This window comes from Diabrotica undecimpunctata, chromosome 7 (assembly GCF_040954645.1).
Source record: "Diabrotica undecimpunctata isolate CICGRU chromosome 7, icDiaUnde3, whole genome shotgun sequence".
Lineage (NCBI taxonomy): Eukaryota > Metazoa > Arthropoda > Insecta > Coleoptera > Chrysomelidae > Diabrotica > Diabrotica undecimpunctata.
Window position 1 is genome coordinate 144,835,782 of NC_092809.1, and position 21,582 is coordinate 144,857,363.

A 21,582-nucleotide genomic window follows, 5' to 3' on the forward strand; every position below is an offset into this window, starting at 1 on the left:
GACGCCGCAGTAGTTTATATAACGCGAACATATTTTCTAGAAATAGCCAGCGAAGGCACGGGTGCCGAATCAGCGCTTTAATACGAAATTCCAGAAAAATACCGATCAAGAAGTTCTCGAACTTTGCTGACAAAGTGGTTAATTCAGCTTCTAGAATTACTATTACGCTAGGGCTGCAATTATAGCGTTCTGGCTCATAACAATACAAAGTGGACCAAAAGTCAGTTAACCGTTTTGTATATTAATAAAAGCAAAAATAATTGGAGTAAAAAAACGTTATTGTTTATTGTAAATAAGTATTTACAAAAAAGCGCATGCTTTACATTTTATGTTCAAAATGTAAACCACCTTCATCAATACATTTTTGGCAACGCTTATACACAGTGAAACAAGTCTTTCTACAGAATTCCAAGTTGGCACGTAGAACTTCCAATTCTTCTGCAATATTGTCTTTTAAGTGCTGCATATCCTGTATTGGGGTGGCAAAAACTTTATCTTAAAGTATTCCCCACAAAGCAAAATCACAGGGTGCCAAACCTGGCGAACGCGCAGGCCATTCAATCATGCCTCTTCTCCCTATCCAATCACTAAATTGGTCATTTAAAAACTCACGAACTTGCAATCCGTAATGAGGAAAAAATTATTTTGGAGGGCACAAAGCATTGCAATGCAACAAACGCGAACGATAACAACGCATCTTCATTTTCTTTAAGATAAATTCCATAAATGAAAACTGGAGCGTGATATTTCTAATTAACGAGATGTGCGATGTGCGGATTTGGTAGGTGCTTCGATGATAGGGCGACGAGTTGCATATTCGCTTCTGTGGTAACGGTGGTGGGGCGACCACTTCGAGGCGCATCTAAAACCGGTCCGGTTTCTGAGAATTTCTTATAAAGTTTATACACCATTTCTCTCGTAGTAACAGGTCTGTTGGGATGCTGTGCCGCAAACTCTTCAAAAATAGTGTTCTAGTTGACATTGTAACGTAGGTACCCTGACAAAAGGCACATGCATTCGCCTGTCGTGTACTTTGTACGGAATACGTACAAAAGAATACTAATCATTCGCCCCTCACAGATCATGAAATATTTTCTTGGAGACGCGGCAAACTTACGCATGAATTTTTTGATAACGTTAATTGACTTTTGACAATGCAGTCTGATAATGCAGTCATCCCCAATCCCCAAGCACACCACCACCCCTCGCCTTACGGTATTATTTACACGTGTAGCCACATAAAAATCTAACTAAAATCAGTTCTACGCAGTCAAGTAAGCCTTTTAGGTAGGCTGACGATGAATATTGATTGCCCATTTTCTGTTCTTTTACGACATTTTGTTATCATTATTTCAAACTATTACAATTTGCGTGGAAAATTGACATTTATATACAGGGGGGTCGATCATATATTTACATTTGTTATGACTATATACCCAATAGACGGTACCTACATAGTACATACAATATATACATCGAAACAAAATTGCAATGTTGCATCTTTTGCCGTAGGTCTTGCTAAATATAGTCGAAATATAAAAATGTTCTTAAAACTTACCATATTTGCTTTGGTGGACATCTTACTGGACTGCACCGACAAATTCTTAACCAACCGAGTGGTTCCTTCTCCGCCGTTGGATTTACCTACTTCAGAACTCTGTATCAACGAGACTTTGGGCTCCGTCAGCGGCAAAACTTCAGATTTTTCTTCCTCGATTCTCGAAGAGCCTCTTTTTACGTTAACATTCTTGAGACTTTGGTGCGACAAATTTGTTAGTACTGATTCAGTACTACCAGAGGAATTTTTGCTCGACGTGATAATTTTTATGTTGTCGGTATGTTTTACTGAGTCGAGAGATACTTTACTGATGCTACTAATGGTGCTTTCAGGTTTTGGAGTATCTAGACTCTCCTGATCGTGTTGTAAAGTACCTTTCGAGTGATTACTTGAGGTATTATACTTCTCTGACGTACTTTTCTGTAACGAAGATGCTTTGCTATCAGTTTTTTCAGCTAATCTTGAATCCTTACTTAGAATCATCTCGGTGTTGACGCTAGACACAGTTTTCTGATGAGAAATTTGACTTTTACTAGTAACTTCGTCGTTTCCTGGATCGTGTGAAACTTTATTATATGGAGATCTGTTGAAGCTGATGATAGATCTACGGCTTCTATTCAAATTTTCTTCGTTTGATATGTCAGACTCGAAATCTGAACCATACGCGTTTTCTACAGTTAAATGATCAGTAATCTTCTTTTCTTTTGTAGAATAGTCGCCTAGTTTCTTTTGTTTCGTTAGATTTGTCTCGGTAGGTATCTGGCTGTCTGATTTTATAGTTGTATCACTCTTACTATGAGGTACGAGCTTCATGCTATCTATTTTATCAGTGTTTATCACGTAGTTGTCTGATAATAAGACTTTTCTCACAGATTCTTTGTTTTTTTTTAAAGAAGTACCGCTTTCACTAGATATTTCTGGAATATTTTTAGAAGTGTCGGATTCACTTCCCGTTTCCGTGATTTGCGTCGATCTATGTGAGATTCTTTTAAGAACGTCGTAATTATTCTTCGGTATCAGTTCTAAATGTTCTATCGCCACCGGATCCAAATTGAGACATTTGTGTGATATAAATGACCTTAGTTTAGAGTTTTCGTGATTTTTACCACTTGCAACAACCTCGACTTTTTCGTGAACCTTCGGTGATACTATTGAATTTTGAATTCCTATATCTTTGTGCCTATTAGTGACCTCGTGTAATTTTCTTGTTATGGTATTCATAAAATTGAAGGGATACGCTTGTGGAGGTTGTTCTTCTAACCACTTAGGGAATTCTTTGTGAACGGTTTCCGTCTGAATTTCTTTGGAGTGTTTTCTTGTTTCCTCTGGAGGTTTTATTGTCGTTGAAAGTGGGGTAATGTCTTTTGGTTTGGCACCCAAGTCATGGCTGATCTGAAAAATTGGAACAAATAAACGATATTGATACAAACTCAATAACAAAAATATAACAACCTTCTTACATGGTGACATAAAACGACAATATTATAACGAAATAAAAACCGTTTTTCAGATCTCAAACAGATAGCGCCCATGTTTATACTCCTTTTACCAAATTAATCGCAATTAAAAAGTGTTGTAATCGGCAACTGGAATATAATCACAACTTCAACGTTATGACACTGAGAAACCTTAACACGAGAAACAAACTGGTTAAGATGAAACAATTAATTGTGTCCATTGACACCAGAGCAGAGATGGCACAGCTGTAACCGCTGTCTTCTCGTGGAGAACCAGGATAGCATAGGGCACTATAAACCTGTTGTTGCTGTTGTGTGACAATCAATATAGGGACTTAAGACAAACAGAACAACGTTTTTGGACATGAACAACTGTACATCGCCTTTTCTTGACATAGATTGCCAAGGAAACTTGATTGAAGAAAGCACACAAGTTTTCTCCAGTAATGTTTAAAAAAGCTCTTTCAACTACTAAATAATTTTTTAGCAATTAATATAAAAATATTTATCTTATTGTGCATCTTCCATGTATTTGTGAAGACATACTTGTACATGAAGGAATACGATGTTATAGTGCACAAAAAATTAAATTTCAAATCGAGTGGTGAAGATTCTGATTCACGTTTTGTATTATTTCAATACATATACCAAACAATGTTTATTGTCTAGCCTCTTTCTTGTGGATTTCATGGAATATGTGGCAACATAGCGTGGCACACACAAGTTTAAATGAGCTGCGATCGTGATGGACCAGGGAAGTGTGCAATCAGTAGTTTTTAAAGACAGATCTATCATAAACTGTGCTATCACACTTATTTTTATTTTCATTAGTAATAAAAATGTTCAAAAATTCACTTCTCATTGACCTTATAAAGATCCATATAAGAACCTGTTCAAATAACTCCTTAATTGTCATATTACTTTGAATGTATTACAATGCCGATATGATTGTGTGGAGGAGAAGCTATGAATTGTTTAAAATACAAAAAGTATCACAGAACAAATACATTACTAGAAAACCAAAAATAGCATCATGGCAAGAAATGTATTGCCCTGCAGGTCCCAAAACTGCATTGAAAATAAGATGCAGCAGAATAAATAAATCATAGATTAAAAAACATGCATGAATATGAACTCCGATATATCTAGAGGAAAGGAAACTAGCCAATTACGTTATTTCAGAATAGCAGAATCTAAATAGTCGCTGGATAAACAAAATTCTTAGAAAAACAATTTTTATATGAAATTAAACATATAACAATGCAAGAAAATTGCACTTGCACACTGGCAATAACAAAACTGCAACTTTGTAAAATAATTGAAGGACTACCATTTGGACAAGGTCCCTTAAAACAGTTTACATTTACAATTTACAATTTTTACACAGTAAAGACAGAGTTCCAAAGTAAATAAAATCATTTAAAATATTTCTACGCAACAATAAAGGTATTTCTGGGAATTTGCACAATTTCTATATCTGGTCAACAAATTATCAAATAATTTTCATTAAACACATCAAAATACAAAATTTCTACAACTCATTATATAAAAAATATGACGAAGAAATTAATAGTGTAGCAAAATTGTTAGTACTTACTTTTTTGTCTTCTACACTGGGCCTTGTTGTCACATTGGAGACATTCAAATTGGGTGACTTGTATTCTAGAATGTTTTTAACAGCTAGTTCAGTGTGTTTTACTGCAAAATCTACGCTTGCATTTTCTGCACCATCAGCAGTGAATAATTTTCTAGGTTTAAGACATTCCAGGCCAGGTATATCCAAATTTTTGTATTTGTTGTTAGGTTTTGAAAGAATAGTGTCTGTGATTCTCTCATTTAAATGCCGATTTTGATTAGAATCCTCTTGTGTTATTTTGGCACTATGTTGCTCTAACTGTGTGCTTAATTTTTGCCTTGATTGAATATCAACAGGTTCCTTTGTAGCTTCTGCCTGTTTGACGCCTTGTCTGGTAAAATTTCTTGCCAAAATTACTATTTTTTCTGATTCTACTTTCGGTACCTCAGCTGTAAGGATAAAAATCAATCTTAAAATGGCACGGTAGACAGGATAAATAATATAAATGGATATTTTAGATAAATATGCCAATATTTGCTATAACTTCAAGTACCAATAATGATAGAGTGGGCTGCTGAACATTGACAAACTAATACAGATATAACAGATGAAACATTTACCTGAATTCAGCATGTTAAAAAAATTTATAATTTTACACAGAAAATTACTACTTTTTTATATAATAACTTGAACTGAGTGCAAGCTCTCTTCTACAAATATTAAAATAAAAATAGGTCATAATACATAGTTTTTCTGATATTTATATCAGGTTATGTCATATCATTGTCTGTGATTTAAAGGGGCCCAAGATTAAAAAAAAAATTCTAGCTATAGCATTGGATTTTTAAGAAATTCAGGGGAAAGTTTAGGATCATTTTCTATTTTATAGAAATTGTTTACTACTTGTAATGGGAATTAACAAAGATTTCAGTTGAAAATATGTTTATTTTGATGTTTCAATTTCCAGTTTAAGACATGGTACTTGGAAAAAAATAATATAAAAATGCCACAAGATAATAGCTTCAGAAGAATATGTAGTAAATTGATTGGACAACAGTTAAAATGTAAGCTTTAGAGGATTTAACAAAGTCAGCTACTGAACAGTAAAGTTACTAAGGATAATGAATTAGAGCAGTGGTCGCCAATCTCTTCAATGTGTTGAGCTACTTTGTTAATTTTGGAATAAACAGCGAGCTACCCACACGAAAGCCACGTAACGCAACGTAAATGAAATAATCCACAGTTAATCTATCATTATATGTATTTATTTTACTGTTTAACTGGTAATACATAATACATAGGTACTAATAATAAACTAATAACAAAATAACTAATATTACTAGTACGTACTTGTTCATAGCTACATTCCTACCTATCAAACGAAGGTATTTAAAAAATAAACACAAACTTTTATCCAGCCACAACGGCATGTCACGTATGATTTAAAAATAGTTAATAATAACAACAAAAAAGTAACGCACTATCATAAACATAAACATTGAAAAATAAAAAAGCACGTTCAATGAGAAGGCTGACACTCAGACTCATCGATAATTTTTTTAATGTTTGCAGTATAATTTGATGCAGCCATTCGAATACAATTATCCAAATGTTCATTTGTAAGTCGATTGCGATATTTGTTCTTAATAAACTTCATATTGGAAAAAGAAGATTCACACAAATAGGTTGAACTGAATAATGCTTTCACTTTCAAGGCAACACGGCATAGAACTGAATATTTGTCTTTACTTACAATAGGCCAGATACATTCAGTACTTGAGACTAACGATTTTAAGGCTAAATCATTTTTGAAACTCAATGACTTCCATTTCTGTTGCAGCGATGTCTTCGACAAAGTTCTGCATAACACAAGCTGCAAACTGCTGGATATCAATTTCCGTAAAGGGTGAAACAACAAACTGCGCTACTAAAGCCATTTCATTGAAATCCTTAAAACGATTTTTGAAGTTACTCTTTAGGGTAGAAATTATTTCTACATGATATTTGTTGTCATAGGGTTCTAATGGATTTTGAGATTTTTTTTTTCTGAAAGAATAGGAAAATGCTTGGAATCGCTGTTAATTAGGTTTTGTTCTCAAAACTCCAGCTTTTGATAAATGCTTTTATATCAGAAATCATTTCCGCTAGTTGTTTGTCTCTCCCCTGAAGCTGCAAATTAAGTTCGTTTAATTTCTCTGTAATGTCCACGAGAAAACCAAAATCTGATTGAATTTTCTAGTTCCGGAGTCAGTTCATCGCGTTGTTTGAAAAATTGAACTATGCTAGATAGGACATCATTAAAACGTTTCAGCACCCGTCCTCTACTTAACCATCGGACTTCAGAGTGAAGGAGTAGGTCCCCGTATTGACAGTCAACTTCATCGGCCAAGGTTCTGAATAATCTTCTTTGTAACGCTTGAGCTCTAATCTTGTTCACAATTTTTACCACCAGTTTCATAACGTTGTTTAGTTTCAGGAAATTTCCACATAATGCTTGCTGATGGATAATGCAGTGGTAACAGAGAAATTGCTGAAAAGTTTCATCTTTACGACATAACGCCACCAGACCCTTATCACAACCCACCATAGCTGGAGCGCCATCGGTTGTCAAGCCTACCATTTTCGATATTGGAATTTTCTCGGAAGAAATAATATTTTTTAAATGAGAAAACAACTCCTGTCCAGTAGTGTGTCCTTTCAGTGGAATGAACTTCAAAAGATCTTCTTTAATTGTAAAATCACTAAAAACCATCCTGAAGAACACGGCCATCTGGGCAGTGTCAACGACATCTGTTGATTCATCCAGTTGAAATGAAAAATAAACACAGTTATCTAAATCAGTTCTTAACTGTAAAAAAATATCATTGCTCATTACTTCTACACGTCTCATCACTGTATTAGCAGAAAGTTGCATAGATTTTATAGCTGAAACTATCTCGTCTTTATTTCTAAAGTTGGCAAATAACGAATCAGCAGCTTCTAAAAACGCCTGTTTTATCATTTCCCCGTCTTCATAAGGTTTCTTTTTTTGTGCAATTATCTGGGGCACATGATACGATGCTTCCGTTGCAGCCTTATTTTTGTCGACTGTTCTTAAAAATATTGATTGTTGTCCAATTAACTGTTTTTTTAACTGTTTCAGTTTCTCCTTTCTGGCGGCAGAATGTAGTGGGAATGATTTTTCAAAATTAGATTGTACAGTTTTATGATGTCTCTCAATATTTCCTTTTTTAGCAACGGAGACCGAAGTATTACATAACAAACACACATTTTTATCTTTAACTTCTGTAAAATATCTACAGAATATCTACAAGCATACGTTTGGTGGTAAAGATATTACCACTATAATTAAGCGAAACCGCCTGCAGTGGGCAGGACATGTAGCCCGGGCCCCTGAGTCAAACATGATAAAAAAGATTCCTACAGCGCAACCCGTGGGAATGAGAAGACGGGGTAGACCAAAGCTGAGGTGGATGGACGGGGTAACACAAGATGCCGAGAAGATCGGAGTCGGCAACTCGAAAATGCAAGCGAGGGACAGAATATAATGGCGTAGAAAGCTTGAGAAGGTCGAGGCCCTCTAAGGGCTGTAGCACCAAGATGATGATGATGATGATGAACTTCTGTGAAAAAGTATTGTTCTTCCCATTCCGAATGAAAGTGATATGTCTTTACCTTCTTACAACTGCTTGCCATAATATTATTTTTGTTGTTCTCTACTAACCCAACCGCTGGACGTTGATTACGCGCACAGTTTTAAACTAAGCGCAATGTCGCCGCGCCGTGCGTATTTATCCCGTTCAAAGCAATCCAGATCGTTCTCGAACACTAACGCGCTGGTCCGGCTGGTCGGTTCTATAAATAGCCGATTCTAACTTCTAACTTCGAATTTTCGGAAGCTTCTCTGGTTTTTGCAGTTTGTATTTTTGTAAATTAAAATCGTTGTGAGAGCTACCAGAATTGCCTCCGCGAGCTACCGGTAGCTCGCGATCGACAGGTTGGCGACCACTGAATTAGAGGATAACATGGGTTGTCCTTATTAAACACTTCTTAGTCTCCTCAGTTGGTAGATTTACGGAAGATTCCTGTGAATTAATTGAATTAAAGTATGAAAATGTTTTTACATTTACACTTTTTGCTTTTCTGGTATCTTTAGTTTAAAATTCTGTTATGACCATTGAATAAGAAGGAAATTCATAAAGTAAAGTTATACTAGAAACAAATTTAGAACATATTTGAATACTCAATTTTACTGTAATTGATAGACTAGGCTTCCTATATAATTTCATACAAATTTCAAATTACAAAGATAAAGCTGGGATCCTAACTTTGCTGATTTTATGTAGAATTACTTATATGTCAAGTTGAAGTCTTTATTGTATGGTAATAATTAAGTTCATTTAAAGAAGCTTGAGTAAATTGTAACATAGTACCATTAGAATATAACCATAAATATATAAATATAAACCTACCTTTCTTAGCTGGAGCATTTTGTTTCATCCTCTTGACAAAATCAGGTGAAGGAGGGTATAACAAATTTGGATTTTTAACCGAAGCTGCTGGCGGCTCTTTGTGATGTAATTTATCCATAGATTTGACTTTCCTTAAGTTACTAGCCAAATTGCTAGGATTATCTGGTCTTATATATGTATTTCTATCCCTAGATTTTGATCTTTCTCTTTTGGCTTGTACATTTTTGGCTAGCAACTCCAATGACTTTTTATGCAATTCCTGCAACTTCTTTTTCTGGAGTTCATGTTTAAGCTTTGCATCATTTTGAGCCTTTGACTGTTCTATCCGTCTTTCTTTCTGCTTCTTCATGTACTCCCTAGTTTCTTTTATATCATAAGCTTTTGGTTTTTTTGAAGAGTCGGCTTTAGTCTTGGCTGGAATGTTGTGTGGTTCTTGTATTGGTTTGGAATGTTTCGTTTCGTAAGACTTAATTATTTGTACTCTATTTGGAGATTCTAAAGGTTCTTTTTCTTCTTTAGCTGATGTTGAAAGTTCTACTTTTGACTGTGAGGGACATACTAAATTCTTTCCCTTGTCTATCAAATTTTGTAGTTGTGTCTTTAATGCTTCGGTTTGTCTTTTTGTTTCCCTAATTTTATGAGTTATTTCGCTTTCGTCACACATTGTGTTAAGTTTAATATTTTAAAATTTAACTTAGCTAAATCACAGTTTAAAATAGCCTACTATTATCACAGTATACACAGAGCATTGTGAATTTTATTGAAAATCCTACATTTTTTACATGTAAAAACTGTACTTTTTATTAAAATATATTTAAAAAAACATTCATGATGCGAATTACTGTACATTAACAACAAATCATAAACCTTACTTTTGTTTTTGACATCTAACCTTTTTTCTGTTTTAGCAATAGCTCTACCGCACTCAACAGCAGATAAAAGATATCTATATACACTTATAGAAGAGAGAAACACTTACAGTTCGTTTTCCGAGCAATATAACTACAACAAAGAAAATTTAAAAATATCTTAAAGTTCTGTCACAGAATAGAAACTCATGTTCTGTCTCAATAATAGAATGACATTTTGTTCTTGTCATTGATTTAACTCATAGGCATGCCATCAGGATAGCATTCCACAATGCGTGTGTACCACAGATCACCTACCTCTGTTAGTGATTAGTGATTAGTTATTAAAGGTCTGTGGTGTGTACCTAAAAGGATCTTAAGGTCCATTCGCTCAGCTCGCGCAAATTTTGACAGATTCATAGCTGGAAATCTACAACACAAAAATTCCTATCTCACACACTATTAACAGCTCTCTTTAAGATTATCAGCTTAAATAAACATTTATTGCAGACTTCTTTCATTGAAAAAAGAAGAAATATTACAAAAAGTGGAAGTGTATAGTAATCCTATAAAATTTTGGGTAGTAGTATATATTTAAAAATATATTTCATTTATAATTTAACATATTCTAGTAAATATTTATATTAATCACGCTGTTTATTTTATTAAATATAGGTAATAAAGTCGGTAATTCGTAAAGTTCTATTTTATTTACGTTTGTTTACGTGCTACAAGCACGTATGCTTGGTTGTATAGTAATTTCCAGCCACTTCAGCCACTTCATCGAGTTAGAGCCACTTCCAGCCACTAGTCTGTCAAAAAATAACTAACTTATAAAAATAACGCAAAAAAATAATTCACTAGACAGTTCGGACTGGGATTAGCGAACAGACTGTAAAAATGGATTTACAATGAAAATTAGTTGACATTTTTTTTTAATATTATTGACGCTTCTCTTCTACAGAATATGGTCATTAAATATACGATAATGTAGGGCTGATAGGATATAATAAAATTCTCGATTAATTTTACGTTACTAATAAACAAATATTTACAGATATAAAAATCATAGAAGAAATTAAAAAGGTAGGACAAAGATACAAGCTTTGAAAAAAACCCATTTGTTAAGCAGGCGCTACTATTCTGATTCCAGATAACGAAGACAACTACGAATGGGATTTTTTTTGAGGGTGTAAAAATCTTCTAAAGATGCGTGTTGGATTCAGAGTAAAAAGGATACGCCTGAGTGCATTTCCCCCCTTTTAAGTCGTGCTACCCAACCTACCAACTGAAACCATCGTCATAAAAAACGCATAATTTAAACTTTTACATTAAAAACAATCGCACGTCACGGAAAATGCCTCTACGAAGACGGTATTGAGTGGAGTTTGTAGCTGAAGTTGTGTGGTTTGGAAAAACATACTTTTATAATTGAAAAAAAGCAGTTTTAAACGTTTTCAATCATTCTTAATGTGAAAGTTTAAATTCAGTGTTTTTTAGGCATATTTCAAATGTCTGAAATCTGTTGTGAAAGCTCAAAACCGAAATGACATGCTATAAGTTTTGAAGATTAGCTATGGAAATTCCATAGTGACTGGTCAATAAAAGTAATAAATTTTATTGATCTCATGAGAATCAGAAAAAATGGCAAAAATCGCGCAACGTTTATTTACTTAACAGATTTATAAAAACTGACTTTGTTTGCGACAAAATCCAAAAATTGCATACAAAATCTGCATTCTTTACCTTAACAAATTTTGATTTTTGTCGATAGGATACTCTGATCAAAAGATATAGAATTTTTACCGTAGAATTGATACATATTTTATCTAAAATTTATTTCGCCCGCGTAACTGACATTCAAAATCGCCGGTCGCTTTAAGCGTAGTTTCTGAGAGAACGGTTCATTCTACACGAAAAGTGCCAATATACATTTTTGTCCAAATTATCTTAGCTACATTTTTTATTTCAAATATTTTTTTCTACAGCATACAGATTCTTGGTAAATCGATTTTTTCCGTTTCCCCCCAAGAAGGGTGGTTTTAGGAGGAAGCTGGAGGGTAGGAGTGGTAAGCTGTTTTGCATATTTGTCGGGGTCCCAAAATTGGCATTTTCAGTAAAATTAAGCTTGTTTGCATGATTTTTAAAGGCTCAGTGGTATTTTCATCTCTGATGACTGGATTAAATGTGATTTTTACGAATGACATCTAATGAAATTTATACGATTTCAATCAAGGTAGTTATCTAATAGTTACTAAAATATTTCAAATTATTCTTATTTATCTACGTTTTCTGTTACACGAAAGCGTTTATTGACTTCATTTTTTCGTTGTCCGGTTATCGTGATTATTTTTATCAGCGACGACTTTGACCTTTTAGTAATTAATAGAAATCAATTAATGTTAATGCTAAAAACATCAATACAAGAGAATACTAATAATTTTAGTAGACATCTACGACTCTTAAACCGATTCATTATCCAAAAAATATATACCTACATTATTGATTGAATATCGTGAAACAGCAATATAAATACACACATCAGCAAAGCCAATGGTTAATTTATAAAAATTTTAACAACTGTTTTTTTTTAGAAAATAATTGCAATATGAAAATATATTTTCGTATGTCATCACTTTCAGTGCTACTGCAGCCCGTTGTAGCGTTTTTCAGGGTCCATTTCTTCATATTTGCCTTGGTTTTCCAGATTCGCACTTTCTTCTTTCCAATACAATTCTTAGGTTTCCCTCCACTTGGTGTTTAAATCTTGTTTTGGACTTCTGGAATCATATGGAAGAATTATTTGCAGAGTCAGGGGATTATTAGCTCTTAACTCATTAGGTTTCCTACCTTTATCAAGCTGAGAATTCAGTTCCTTTCTAGCGATTTCTATATTATTGATATTACGAGTGTGACTATAACAGGCATCCAATATAAATAAAACCTTCGATTCAATAGTTTGGTTAGTGTGTTGAATGAAATGTTTGAATTTATTTGTAAATATGTTCATTTGAATCTATCTTGGTGGATGTGCAATCCCTTTCCACTGTCTGGCTGTCCACCAGATCCTGATGGACAGCCTTTCATTAGCTGTAATATATTTCGGCGTAAAAATTGGTATTATACTATATTTTATTACGTTTTCTACAATTTTAGAATGAGACTGTACAGATTCGTCATAAAGCAAATTACCAAAAACTCTTTAAGATCTAATAAACTATCTTTTCTGTCTGACCGAGTTGAAAAAAACATTTCACATAGTAAGGCTCTATAATTCATCTTTTGTACAAATAGTTCAAAATAATTTGTTCAATCTAATAGAGAAAGTCCTTTGGATATCATAAAACTATTGAAAAATCTTCCAAAACAACCAGATGGAAGTCAGAATAGATGGACAACCTACGGATCTACAGACGTGTGCAACAGACTATGACAGGGGAACTCATTAAGTCCTAATAGATGAAGTCATTAAAAGCCCCAACAAAGGAAGAGTAGCTATTCACTATAGAACCATCAATCAATGGCAAAATCGAAGATGAATAAAATAAAAACGTATCTGTGAGCAGGTGTAACTGTTTCTGATAAGTTTTTCGAGCGAAAATAGTGTAATTGCTTTCTGGTATCGAGCTCCTCTGTTAAAGAACCACTTTTTCTAGCTTTTGACGCTCGCTTAGCAATTTAAAGAGGATTCAGATGCACGCACGCATAGTAGTAATCGTAGCTTCGAGAGGTACGTAGGCCCCTAAAGCATGCCTTGCGGTGGGGAGAGTTGACAACTGGATGAGCCAGATATAAACCCTAACAACCCCAATGTTCCCCAGAGATTCAACCACACTCCCCACACGTACCATTATATCGTGGGGAAACTATTATTATCTTAATTGCTAGTCATGTGAATGTCCTGAGAAATAAGACAGGTGAGGCACTATATTGTAGTTCTGTTATCATTCATTTGTCGTCTCGTCTTTGTAATGCGTGCTCGGAAGCCGAGTTCCCGTTAATACTACCGAAAACGATGGATTCATAATTTACTCCAAGTGGACTGACGATATATGGCCTTATTTCTTGGCAAAATAGACAGAAGGCGATTGGTAAGTTAAAAAGTAAGTATTAAAGGCATAATCTATGTGATGGAAAAAGTATGTATTGTTAAGAACGAAGAGAAATGTAAGGTAACGAATGAAAAGTTATTGGTCACGTCTCTGAGATTATCCAAGTACTTGACAAGTTTTTTATTTAACACGTTGAGTACCATCATACACGCAAATAAAAGTTTCAATATGCCGTTATATTTTTTGCCATAAAATGTATAATTTGCTTATTCTGAAGAAAAAAAAACAAGACCACTACCAAAAGGGCACTACACCTTATCTACGTTGTTAATGAACATATAGTGACATACGAGATCTCACATGACAGTATGGATGGATCGTTATAATAGGAGATAATAATGACACACTTAAAGGTAAATTTTCTATATTAACCTGAAGAAGGCCTCTATTTGAGTACAAAATAAACAAGTGAAAAACTTTTAAGTATTCTTCAGACCAAAAACATAGATAGTAGAGATCTACAAATTACATCGAATCTGTATCAAAATCAGAAAGCAAGAATAAGAGTCGAAGGAGAACTGACAGAGGAAGTAAGTATACTTAGAGGAGTTCGACAAGGATGCATACTTTCACCACTCTTATTCAACGTCTACAGTGAAGTGATATTTCAAGAAGCTTTATTGGATATTGTGGAAGGTATTTTGATCAACGGAAATAGCACTAATAATATTAGATATGCGGACGATACGGTCATATTTGCAAGTGGCATGGAAGATTTACAGTACATAATACAACATGTATACAATGCATGTGAAAGGTACACTGCAAATAAATCTCTAGAAAACGAAATCAATGATATTCTCAAAAAAACCACAAAATGTAGATAACCTGATCATCAATAATACAACGATCGAAAGAGTAACAACATATAAATATTTAGGAACGTGGCTAACCGAAGATGGAGATCAAACAAAAGAAATCAGATCTAGAATAGAAATGGCAAGAAACACGTTCATAAAATTGAAGAACTGACTTTGCAACCGTAACCTTAATATAGAGATCCGCTACGTTGCTACGTTTTTTCTACTTTACTATACGGCATGGAAGCGTGGACAATAAAATAGTCTGAAATCAAAAAATTAAACTCCTTTGAGATGTGGTGCTACAGGAGAATCCACAGAATATCTTGGACTGAAAAAGTAACTAATATAGAAGTGTTACAAAGAATGAAGAAAGAATGTGAAGTCATAAAAACTGTTAAAATTAGAAAGATTCAATATTTGGATCATATAATGAGGGGCGAGAAGTACGTATTACTTAGGTTAATTATGCAAGGGAAGAGAAAATTTGAGAGAGTGGTTCGGTTGCAGCTCATTAGAATTATTTAGAAGCATGGCTAATAAAATTAAAATAGCGATGATGATTTCCAACCTTCCATAGGAGAAGGAACCTGAAGAAGAAGAAACAAGTGATCGAATCCTAACATGCTATAGAGAAAATAAAAAAGGAGTAAGGACAAAAGTTTTTTATCGCAATAAATTTTATTAAAATAAACAAAGAAAGAAAGTAAAACAGATCTGTTCTAATATATTATTTTATTAATTTCAAATATAAATGAGCACTTCAGAATAAACTAATAAACACACCTAATAAAAAACTAATACAATAGTTGTAGAGGTGGTCACTGTAGTAACATGTTCATTTATTAGGTAACACACTTAAATACCACCAAAATGATACCTTTATACAAACAAGTAGTATAATCAATAAACAAAAGAGTTTTCCAATTTTCATCAAAATTTGTATTAATCTGGCTAAATGCCCCCCTTTGGGGTAAATACATCATATAAACTTCTATTTCTGTGATAGAGTAATGGAACATATCAGAACTATAACTTAATACTGCGGATGATCCAGATATTGGTGTTGTTGATGGTTTTATGGTTGAAATGCATTTTTCTAATACAAAAAGTGAATCAACAACCATTTGTTGATTATATATTACAATCTTTGGTATTCATAACGTAAAATAACAATATCAAGGGAACAAAAACTTTACACCACTTAAAATGAGTTTATTAAAAAAACTAAAATAGTCTTAACACAATGAACATGTTTAGCTGGTAAAATCTAAGATAAACTTCTTTCCTGTCATTCCTTTAACTGTCAAAGTGTTCATAATAGCCTCATGGTAGTTATTAAATCTCACCATTTTATGAGAAGGCCCATGTAAATCATTATTGGTCATTAAAGAAATCAGTTCCTCAAACATTTCCATTCTTTCCACACTACTTCCATTTTCTTTTGTCCATCTGGTCATCCAGAAGCCTCTAACTTTAATATCCTTGAAGATTAGAGCAGAAGTTGGAACTGTAACAGGCTCCCTAGACATGCCTCCATAGGTAACTATTGGACTACCATTCTGTAAGTATCTCATAATGTCCAACGCACTTTTTCCGCCTACACAGTTCAGAGCCAACTTCGGCTTATCAACAGCTCCTCTAAATATATCAGTACTCCTTATTTCCTCTTCTGTAAGAACATATGTAGCCCCTAAATTCTGTAAGAACTTCCTCAGTTCATTTATTTCTGGTCTATTTCTTACTACATTAACTGTTCTTACACCCCATGACTTACATAATTGTATCACATTTTGGCCACAAGCTGAATTGGCTCCATTTTGAATAACAGTATCACCAGGTTTCAATGCTGTAAAATCTCTTAACATCCTATATGCCGTACAAGGGTTCACAGTTAAAGTAGCTGCTTCAACTAATCCCAATTTTTTTGGAACTTTTAACACATTATTTGAATTTAACACAATATGAGTACGCCAGGTACCTAAGTTATTTGTAAGAGGCACTACATGGTCCCCTCGACTAATATCAACAACACCAGAACCAACTTTTTCCACAATTCCAACTCCTTCATTTCCGGGAACTGCAGGTAGTTCTGGCTTGGAGGGATACTTTCCTTGAATGGTGTTAATATCTGCTGGGTTCACAGGTGCTGCTAACATTTTAATAAGTACTTGTTGGTCATTGGGGTCTGCTATACTTTCCTCTTCCAAATTTACTACCTTAAGCGGATCTCCATATTCAAAATAAATCAGCTTAGATGACGTTGTACTCGAAAATCTTTGAAAAATATTTGAAATATTAGTGTAGTTGAATAATTTAGTGGATTTCATGACTGTTGACATCGTTTTCGATTAAAACAAAACACCAAAAGAAAATATCTGGTCTTTAGTTCATAAAGGTTAGAACCGATTTATTTAAAACATTTGTATGTAACTTATGTCAAAAGTGACATAAGAGATGTGACAAATTACTGCAATTATCTTCTGTTATAAAGACAAGAGTCCTCCTTTCATGAGGATGCACCGAAATTCTTCAGTAACTAATATTTCTATTCTAGATTTTTCTAGTTTAATATTTAAGATATAGGATTAAATATAAGTCAGAAAGTTATTGAAGAAATTAAGAAATACAAAAAATATTCAAATACCAAAGTGTTCTTGCAGCGGCTCATGTGGCAGTCGCAATAACTAAACTATTGGGGGGCAGTTACAGGTTCCTGCAGTTCCTAGCGAATTATGGAAAATCTTTTGTATCGATCATTTCATGACAAATCCGTTGTACGTCATCCAATTTGATGTTATTTGTTACCGGATTGTTAGGATAGTAAGAAATGTATAGAATTCCGAAAAAATGAAAATTTAAGATTATTATTATTATAAATTCTTCTGCATATCGTCACAGAATAATAAACAATCAGAATGCCCACTCTGCTTGTCAAGATCAGTACGCGCAGACGGAATCAGCCATGTTTTAAACGGAACCAGTGCTGTTCAGTGACATTTTATCTGGTGTGCGTAGAAAAATTATCCCAGTTTAATTTATTTACGGCAACAAAGACATAATATTTCAAATTTACTAAATTATTAATCTCTAAAAATTTAAATTACAGTTCTGTGGTAGCTCGTCACAAATTTCTCAATCCGGGTCTATGTTTCCGTTTAAAATATGGCGATCGCGTGCTAACACACTTCAAAGGTGGCATCTGGGAGTGGGCATTCTGATTGTTATTAATTCTTTGATATCGTTATAAAGGGGGGAGATAACGGGATATTAAAGACTGCCAAAAAAGTCTGTTGAACATAATGATTATATCACAACATAGTAACATCATAAATAATGAAATATGGGATACCGAATGGATAATTTTTAACCATATGCTACTCCACTAGAAGAGTATAGGTACCTCTGTAGGCAGAGATTTATATAATCGTATCAAATCCGAATTATTTCCTTACCGGACATGCGTGAGTGAAGAGACAGCAAGCAGCTGCATATAATGCAACTGTTTTATGGAGACTTAAGCTGTAGCCTAGCTGCATTGAAAGTTACCTCCCCCACACCAGATACTATTATCCATGAGTCAAGGGTATGTAGGATTCTTAAATAATATCAGTGGCCCTTTTCTGTATTAAAATATTAAATAAATGAAGATACATTTTGCTTACAACAGACATTATGACATTTTTTGATAGATATAATTGCTTATTCATTATAATTCGTGCGTTTTAATTTTTTTGAACAAAAATATTATTCTATAATTAAAAATCGATTTTTTACTAAGTTCCTACTAAAATTATAAGAAGAACTAAATTTGGGTTAACCCCTAAAGGAGTAGAGTGCCTTCACTGACTTTTGCCTGTTTAATATTCAGAATATAGGACAAGATACATTAATTTTCATGGTTTTTGTGAAAACAAACGGAAAATAATGGAAAAACATCTAAGAAGATTAAATTAAACTTTTATTAGATATTTATAAAGTGAAAGAAATTGTACGATTGCAAAAACTTATAATTAGAATAAAACTAAACATATCCAAAATATCTAAGAAACACAAAGCTTTTTTCTCATATAGGTATACATCATTTTTGATTGGATTTTAGAAAAGGGACATACCGTTAAAATGCCTGATTAGTCAGCAATGAACTCCTCTTAATTTCAGTGTTAGATGATTTCTCTAGTATTAAATAATCAAACAAAAGTTAAAAAGTGCACTAATTTGACGAAAATTTTTAACATAAAAGTCAATATAAAACATAAAAATTTAATAATAAAGGTGTTTAATAACCTGTGTTTGACATGCTTGACATGCTTAAAATTAAATTATCAATTTTGTTTTGAGGCAATAGGATCCATTCCTCTGTAAGAAGATCTTGAAGGCCTTGTCTAGTATGCAAAATTGTGCAGATGTAGAGCAATCCGTCCCTGAAGCATATCCAATATATGCTCGATGGGATTAAGATCTGGCGATTATGCTGGCCACTGTAAAAGTGTAATATTCTCATTATGAAACCCATATCTTACAGTTGCTGCAGTATGTGGCCTTGCATTATTGCAAAAGGTTATAAAATACGATCGAAATATTGATATTGATTCATAAAAGTGCCTTCCATAAAAAAGTTCGATGATGAAGAATCATTTAAGCCCGCATTATAACTTGTAGACCACTGGACGAACATTGTATATGCCTAAGTATCTCTTGTTGACCAGGTGCTCTCCCAACTCTCACTCTTTTTGAATCAGAGTAGAAACAAAACCTAGCTTTATCTGTGAATAACACTTAACTCCATTCTTGTAAGCCTCAATACACATGTTGGTATGCCCACCTTAATCTGAGTCCACGATTTCCATGACGTAACATGGGAACCCTCAATGGACGTCTGACGAGCAAACCAGATGCATATAATCTATTTCTTAAAGTTTGGTCACATACAGTAACGTTGTGGTATTTTCCAAGGCCCCACAGAGTACAGGTGCAGTTATTCAGGTGCACTTCGACGAGCTAATCCTGCTACATATCGATCCTGTCGAGGTGTAACTGCACGTTGACCACCTCCATGAAGTTCAGCGACATTATCAAATTATTCATATCGACGCCACAATCGTGAAATCGTGCTCAGAGATACGTCAAAATGACGTGCAACATCAGCTTGTGAATAACTAGCCTTAATCATTTTCACATCAATTACCATTAAATTTGAACATGTGTTAAACGCCGACTCTTCATGACTATTTTTGCGTTTAATAATCTTGTTTTATTAAAATTTTAAAGTAAATACAGACTATCTTTAAAATTTGAAGTACTTTTTCTTTCAAATTTTAAGTAATTAATCGTACGGATTTGAGACGCTGTCACTTTTGCTTTAATAAAACAGTGCAAGTGACAGATTAATTTTCATCACATACCTTGATAATCAGAGAACAAGTCTTCAAATAATAATCTAATAATATGCATGTTTAAATTTTTATTGAAAGAGTGGAATAATAGTGAGGTTCCTTAGACATTTTTGATGTGTGTAGTTTAAATATTTGAAGTGCTGTAATTTAGAAATTGAATAAAAGCCAAAGGCCACTGTTTCTGAAATTGTTTTGTAAATTATTACAAAAACATTGTTTTGTAAAGAAAGCCGTTAATAAAGTTAAATAGATATTTACACTATTATTCTTTGTGGATTATTAATACTTTTAATAATATTCAGAGTTTAATTTTGTACTGTAAAAATAAAGATACACATAATATGAGAGAAGTAAATTCATTTGAAAGACTACGAGTCCTAACATCTAAATGTTTGGACAAACCGTAAATTTATTGAAACGTTCATCTTCACAACTTTGCTTATTAAACCAAAGAACGAGATCAACAATACATTAAACTCTATCATCAATAACAAAATATAACAAAGTATATATGGCCCTTGCAGAGACAGCGTGACAAACGAATGGATGGGCAGATACAATAACGAGCTAGAGTCTCTATTCGAAAAGGAAAATCTAGTCAGATATATAAAGGCCAATAGACTCAGATGGGCAGGGCATGTGATACGCAGTAACGACAATCGCCTTATAAACAATGTGTTCTGGGAAAGGCCAGAGGGAAGAAAGTCTGTAGGGCGGCCTAGAAAAAGGTGGAAAGATGCAGTCAAAGAAGATCTAGAGAAAATGGGAGTGCGACAATGGGAATTACTGACACAGGACCGACAAACATGGAAGGCAATAGTAAACGCGGCAAAGACTCACGAAGAGTTGTAGCGCCATTGATGATGATTAATAACAAAATATTGAAATGGTTCGGTCTCTATAAACTTCGAATTGCACCGTTCGCAGCAAAATAAACAAAAATGTTGTATAACATTGTGACAACTTAAATGTTCGGACAAATCAAGAAATTACTATTTTAATATAGAGTTACATCGCCAGGCACCGTTTACAACCGCGGCAATTCTGTCTGGCATTGTTCATACTAAGGATTAACACAAGTCAGTGTCGAAACTATATTATAATTCACCTAATTTACTCTTCAAATCAGCGACGGTTCTCTGGGGATCATTACGCAGTTTTTGTTTCATCTTATGCCACAATGTTGTAATAAAATTAAGGTCTGGACTGTTCGAAGGCCATAAGAGCTTTTTAATGTTATTGCCTCCAAACCATTTTTTAGTTATTTTAGCTGTATGGCATGCAGCACCGTTCTGCTGGAATATAAAATTCAAGTCAGAATAGAGATGGTGAGCACTTGTTACAAGACTATTTTTCAAAAATG

The 21,582-nt window shown here is 33.8% G+C and overlaps 2 protein-coding genes across 2 annotated transcripts in view; both read right to left on the minus strand.

Annotated features, from left to right (window-relative positions):
- The window catches only part of LOC140445979 (uncharacterized), a 61,783-nt gene extending 51,803 nt beyond the window's left edge, over positions 1-9,980 (minus strand). Inside the window, exons 1-3 of the mRNA XM_072538453.1 lie at positions 9,064-9,980; positions 4,613-5,040; positions 1,559-2,950 (exon numbers count right to left, since the gene is read on the minus strand). Coding sequence (XP_072394554.1) covers positions 1,559-2,950; positions 4,613-5,040; positions 9,064-9,727 — 2,484 coding nt within the window. The 5' untranslated portion in view covers positions 9,728-9,980. The remainder of the gene's footprint in view (positions 1-1,558; positions 2,951-4,612; positions 5,041-9,063) is intronic.
- Positions 9,981-15,543: 5,563 nt separating this feature from the next.
- On the minus strand, positions 15,544-17,272 carry LOC140445980 (enoyl-[acyl-carrier-protein] reductase, mitochondrial). Its single transcript, XM_072538454.1, has one exon. The coding sequence runs from the start codon at positions 17,163-17,165 to the stop codon at positions 16,080-16,082; it is 1,086 nt and encodes a 361-aa protein (XP_072394555.1). The 5' UTR covers positions 17,166-17,272; the 3' UTR covers positions 15,544-16,079.
- Between the last annotated feature and the right edge of the window lie 4,310 nt (positions 17,273-21,582).

Bases quoted from the DNA above. Each gene is read 5' to 3' on its own strand.
- LOC140445980 (XM_072538454.1), bottom strand. From the start codon at position 17,165: ATGTCAACAGTCATGAAATCCACTAAATTATTCAACTACACTAATATT.